The 6,236-nt window shown below is 30.9% G+C and overlaps 1 protein-coding gene across 3 annotated transcripts in view; it reads right to left on the bottom strand.

Moving 5' to 3' along the window:
* Nucleotides 1-6,236, bottom strand: part of LOC106458279 — a 39,453-nt gene that overhangs the window by 12,909 nt on the left and 20,308 nt on the right. Inside the window, exons 1-3 of one of the 3 annotated variants that reach the window (XM_022384635.1) lie at nt 5,174-5,245; nt 4,590-4,664; nt 2,890-2,959 (exon numbers count right to left, since the gene is read on the bottom strand). In XM_022384635.1, coding sequence (XP_022240343.1) covers nt 2,890-2,959; nt 4,590-4,607 — 88 coding nt within the window. In that variant the 5' untranslated portion in view covers nt 4,608-4,664; nt 5,174-5,245. Of the gene's footprint in view, nt 1-2,889; nt 2,960-4,589; nt 4,665-4,807; nt 5,043-5,173; nt 5,246-6,236 lie in introns of those variants that run through there. The other 2 variants (XM_022384629.1, XM_013917773.2) reach the window with 2 other exon arrangements.

Genomic DNA, 6,236 nt, shown 5'->3' with positions numbered 1-6,236 from the left:
GATTCAAATGAACTGCTCAGAATTTCAGCACTTTATCTGTATTTTGAATAATCATGCATATTAGAAAGCTTCAATTTTAGTCATCTAAAAATGAAACACTATCCAGTATTCCAGATAATCTTTTAACATAATGACTATTTTATTCCTAGAATAAGCTGTGAACGTGAATATGAAAAGTCACTGCTGAAAATTTGCATATTTTCAGGCTTCAGTGACATTTTCAGTCATCAATCACCTGCCATTTGGGGCTGTTTAATTTATTTACTATGCCTTTGCTCTTCTTATTTCTGTATCAAGGATCCACTAAGGATTCCTCTTCCTCAAGGCAACTTCCATACATTGGTGGAAAATAAACAATTTATATGATATATATATATATATATACATAAAGCACAAAAATCTGTGTGCCTGTTTCTTTGTCTGTTATTTAACAACTTCTAGCTTCAACCCCATTATTGCTGTCATTGAGCATTTATTATCTTTGACGTGGGTTTAGGTTAACTACATTCACAGATGGCCCCACGTCCTTACACACTAAAAATAATTATTAAATTTTCTAATCAATATTAAGAACACAGTAATACCAAAGAACATTTTTAATACGGACGTTTCTGAATTTCCTTAAATTCCATTAATTTAATTAAGTTAATTCATAATATTCAAACTACAAAAAAAACAACCTTAGCATTGAGTAAGTTTTCATATTCAATCTGAAGTTTAGAAAGAACAGATTTAAATGGTATCAATATAATGGGATGTACGATAAAACATTTGGCATGCACATGTCTAATAAATAACATTGTTAAGAGAAACTATTATAGAGAAAGGCTGAAATATAAGTATAAACACAGATTACAAACTCTTTATTATAGAAAGCCTTTCCATTTTTAATGGTCACCCAACACTAAATATTAACATCAACTGTTGTCATTAATGTAATCAATTCCGGTATCTCAGTGTTTTTATTTGATATTTATTATTATTTTAAAGGTACAGTGTTTATACTTGTATTTAAACCTTTCTCTATAATAGTTTCTCTTAACAATGTTATTTATTATGCCCAATGTTTTGTCATATATTCCATTATATTGTTACCCTTTAAATTTGTTCTTTCTAAACTGCCGACTGAATACAAAAACCCACTCAATGCTAACAATGTATTTTGTAATTTGAATACTATGAACTAACTTTTTTCTGATATTTATGTTGATAATGGAAAATTGAGGAAATTCCAAAACGTCCATATTAAACAAGTTTTTTGGTATTACCGTGTTTTAAAATGTTCTATTATACAACATACACAAAGTGTGGGGCACACAAACATCTTATATATCTCAGGGAGTGCACCATTACTCTCTAAGGAGGAATACAATGAGAAAAAAATGGCTGCCACTATTGCAATGTTACATAAACTCAGCTGAAGTTTCTACTCCAACAACCACCATAAGGCTGATATAAAGAGCCGTTTCTTGAGTTATACTCACTTCCTACTTTGACCCATGACCTTTTAGCTTAAGCTCATATGACACTTCTGCAGCCAGTGACCATCAATTAATTAATCATGTGAAACACTACGGATGGACATTAAGAGTTGGGTGTTGAAAGTGTAACAGAAAGCATCACTACTGCCACTAATTTGGATGCTACTTCTTAATACAAAGTGACTCTGACCATTGCACAGTGTATACCATGTTTTATGTATATACATATTATGTTCTTAAACCTTATACAAAACCTTTGGTGAGGTAATAATGAATACTGTGATAATATGTTATGTTATATATAAATTGTGTGAAAGTTACGCTTTTTTGTTATTTATCATAGCATCCACTCTATATTTTTTTAGTTCATAACCTAGAAAAAGAACTGATACCTTAGCTTGTTTCATATAAAGGACTTTACATAAAACCACAAATCAATGTACAACTCCGCAATCAGTTTACTGTGGGAATGATCTTGCACATTTTGTGTTTGTTTTATTAAAGATATAGGTTTTTATTTCTTTCATACTAGCAAACATGAAGATATATGTGAATGGTATATATAAATATATATAGGCAAAGGGTATGTATATTTGCTACACACAATCTTTATTTCTAATGTACTTTTATTTTTAAAAAAATGCACATTTACACAGTTAATATCTTATCTGGAGCACCGTTTACCCCGAGAAGCCAGCTTGTCTGATAAGAGATTATGAAACAACTACATGGCTAAGAATAATCAGGAAGAAGTTGAAAAAAAAATCAGTAAGAGGGTTAAAGGTCAAGCACTTTTAACTACAAAAGAAAAATCTAAAAATGTGTTAAAAAAGAGAAGAAAGAAACATATGTAAAAGCTTTTGAGAACAGATAAAGCTATAAGAAGTTCATTTAGATAAAGCTGAACACTGGTTCAAGGAAATAACCAAAATGCTTGATAGGTTGTAGAAGCTGATGTAACCCACAACTGAGGAGATTTCTTGAAAATTTCCATGTAAAAAAAATTTATCCTAAAAGAAAATGAAAAAGAAGTGATCACAAAAGCTTTTGTGTCAATTAGAAATCCTGTGATATAACAAACTCAAAACTGGATGTAATAAAAAGTAATTCACTCGAGAATTACTTTAAGTGTAAAGAGGATGACAAGATAGTTTTAATAAATAGAAAATAGTTCTGAAATGCCAAACTATGATGTTATAACAACCAACATAAATTTATAGACAGTAGACCAAGAATGACACTACATAAATGCCTACAGCAATAATTCATAGTTTGAAATGTTACTAATACATTTTTATAGCAAGTGTTGAAGTTTTGCTAGTTCTCAGTCATATTAAATATGTTTATTCAGCATTTTTTATCCATTCTTCAGTAATTATGAACTAATATCCTTAAATAATTAACATACCCTTAATTCTTTCCTTCCATTCTGGGACTCGTTTACCAATGTATGTTTCAAAAGTCACATCCAATATTTTCTGAAATTGTGTAAAATTTACAAATTCTATAACAAGTTTCAGAAAAATTATCCATCTTTCTCTTAATTCATGATAACAGTAAAAATTATTTATTACTTTCACAGTGAGTGATGCTATATATACTGCACATTAATGTTAAAGTATGTGTACAATTGTAAATATTACAAACACCATTAATCTATGCACCACTCTTTATACACTTGTTCATTGCATAGAAAACTATTTGCTATCATTGGACCCAGCAAGGATCCCATGGTGATTCCACTAATTCGAGCATAAATTAAATTATGAAAGAGGAAATGATTTAACTTTGTGGAAGCAGTATCTTGGTTTCACCAATAAACAATTCTTGGAACTTCTTACCCTCTCCACAAAGTTAAAACATTTCCTTTTTAATAACATCAAATATTTTCTAAAATTCACACATCCTTGATTTTTATGCACTAGTTAAACCATTTCCTCTTTAATAACATCATCTATGATCATATACATGGAATTGCCATGGGATCCTTGCTGGACCCAGGGATAGCCAATAGTTTTCTATGTTATCATGAACACAATTGGCTCGAAAACTACCCACATAAATGTACATGTCCTTCAAATTCTCCACCTTACCTAATAAAAGTTGGACATGTTTAATTAAATATATATCTATTATGAGGTTCTTGTTGTTTTTAATGTCAATTACCACATTTATAGAACACAAAATATTTTCTAAAAGTCAAACATCCTTGATGTTTATACACTAGTTGAAAAATAATAAAACACACATGGAAGAAAATCCACATCATTACTTGCTCATAAGTACTAATCTGTTCTTTTACCAGAAAACTACTTGAATTATTTTGAAAATAAATTGCACAATTAAAAGGGCTAACATATTTGTTTATTAAAATTTCATGCTCTTTCAGAGCAAAGAAAACTGTAAACTTTGGCACTGAGGTAACATTTCACTCAGGCAGCATCAGTATTAAATGCAAAACTTCCTTGTTTTCACTAAAACTTAAAAACAAATTTAAAACAGAAAACTGCAACACAATTTATTTATAATTAGATACTGGAAAATAACACTAATTAAAGTAATAATGAAATATAAATAAGTAACCATAGCATACTTGAGTTCTGCCTAAAATTCTCAAAAATGATAGTTTAAGGTGTTTTCTAGTATTACTAGGTAAAGTATGATGTATTGTAACTGTTAGTGTTACTATGGCTCTTTTTGCAGATATTTCTGTACCTCTTTCAGAAATATAAGAATTTTTAACATCTTTTGTTCAGTCAGATTCTGTGCACTTTTATCATAAACATGTGACCTAGAAAACTGTTGTTTTTGTTCTATTTCCCTTTCTTCCTTTGTTGTTCTCTATTAGACATATTGCTATGACTTTACACATTTTTACAGAACAGGCCAACAAACAACGTCCTTCACTGACGGAGTTGATGAATATCTAGAGGTTAATTACAGTCTTCATTATTTATGTGAGAATAAACAATGAGAGTCAAGAATTAACAAACTGATTGAATACTTGATTTCAAATTGTCTAGCAATACTAACACTTCTACTGTTAATAATGGAAATCAACCTAGTACTAGAAAGCAAGTTAATAAAACACTAGTCAACAAAACTCACCTCTGTATTGTTTTGCATATTTGTTGTAAAAATCTGAGAATAAATTTCTCCTATGCCTCACATCTAATAAAAGACCTACAGGGAAATGAAAACACAATTGGTATATTTAAAGTAATATATAAGCCCTGCAATATATATATCTATATTTAATACCACAAACGTGTTAGCTCATTCCATTCTAAAGACAAATTGATAACACCAAGTTTATCAACTCTTACTTCTGCTTGAGAACATATACAGAGTTGCAGTTATGTGTACGGTACATATTCTTGGAAAACAAACAATAACATACATCTACATTTATTGTTAAGTTTCATAGTACACTATTTCACAGATATGAAGTTTAATGTTATTGATCATTGTTGTATATACAAGACTGCTTAGTTTGATAGTTATTATTTAGCTTATTTGGTGATTTAACATTTAATGGTTATCTACTTTTAATAACAAGAGTTAAGAGGAATTATTGTAAAGGCGATAGTTATGACAAGTTTGATTGGGTAACTCGGTAAGAATCGTATATTATGCGTGTGGTTTAATTGTTGTCGCCAAGATACTCGAATCTGCGCTATTTTTCTCGTTACCTTGAATGAGTATTGTTACCCTATAGTGTCGATCGCATAATTTGTAGAAAATTCCAGGCCTCAGTGAAAATTATATGAATATAGGCGACTAAGCGAGCGCAAGTGAAGTACAGTTCAATCAGAAAATTAGTTAGCAAAAGAAAATGTGAAGTTAACTGGTGTGTGAGTGATTAGCCGTAACGGGCGGTATTTTAAAGTGAGTTTCACAGTTTAGTAGAGATAGGGAGAATGACTCAGAGTAGGTTCCCCTGACATTTATTTTGCAATTTCTATTTTCCAAAAACTTAGATAGGCTGTGAATAATCACTCGCGGTAGTTCCATTTCTGTCATGGGAACCAAAGACCATTGTGTCATACAGTGTCGAAAGCTTTCTCGACATGAGAAAGCAAGCGACACTACATTCATTTTTATTGAAGCTATCTATAATTGTTTCTGTTAATCTAACCAAGTGATCTGTTGTCTGTCTGAATTTTCTAAATCCATTTTGAAACTCACTTATTATCACAGCATATAAATTCCCTGTAGCACTTCATCAAAATTTATGCACAGTTATGCAAATCTACAAACTATAGCTGATAGACTTTTGCATAATACTGTTACGTCTCTGGTCGTTTGTTAATGTCCCGTATAATTTCTTTCCAAAGAACTTCAGCATTACAAGTCCTTTCTAAAATAAAACTAGTTTATTCTTTCTCAAAACAACTTTGCAATACACTTAATTTCCACAGTCACTTTAACTTAAACACACGCTATAATTCACAACGATTCATGCACTTTACTTATGTTTACTACCATGCTTGACTCAATTGTCTGTCTCTGTCTGTCTGCAATTATTCTCCTCCATCACTTTATTTGCCGGCTTATAAACTATAAGAGTGCATGTCTAACAAACACTCGAACCTGCAGGAACGTTCGAGATACTCATTACGTGTTACCAGGTTCACGTGACTTCCGCTGTCGTAACAATACTCTAAATTACTTTCAGAAAAATTGGCAAAATCGCTACTTGGTCGCTACTACATATATGAAGGAAGTAGACCTAACTACCTATCACCTGTGAAC

This window comes from Limulus polyphemus, unplaced genomic scaffold (genome assembly GCF_000517525.1).
Source record: "Limulus polyphemus unplaced genomic scaffold, Limulus_polyphemus-2.1.2 Scaffold21, whole genome shotgun sequence".
Taxonomy (NCBI): Eukaryota; Metazoa; Arthropoda; class Merostomata; order Xiphosura; family Limulidae; genus Limulus; species Limulus polyphemus.
This window is presented reverse-complemented; position numbering and strand designations above follow the sequence as displayed.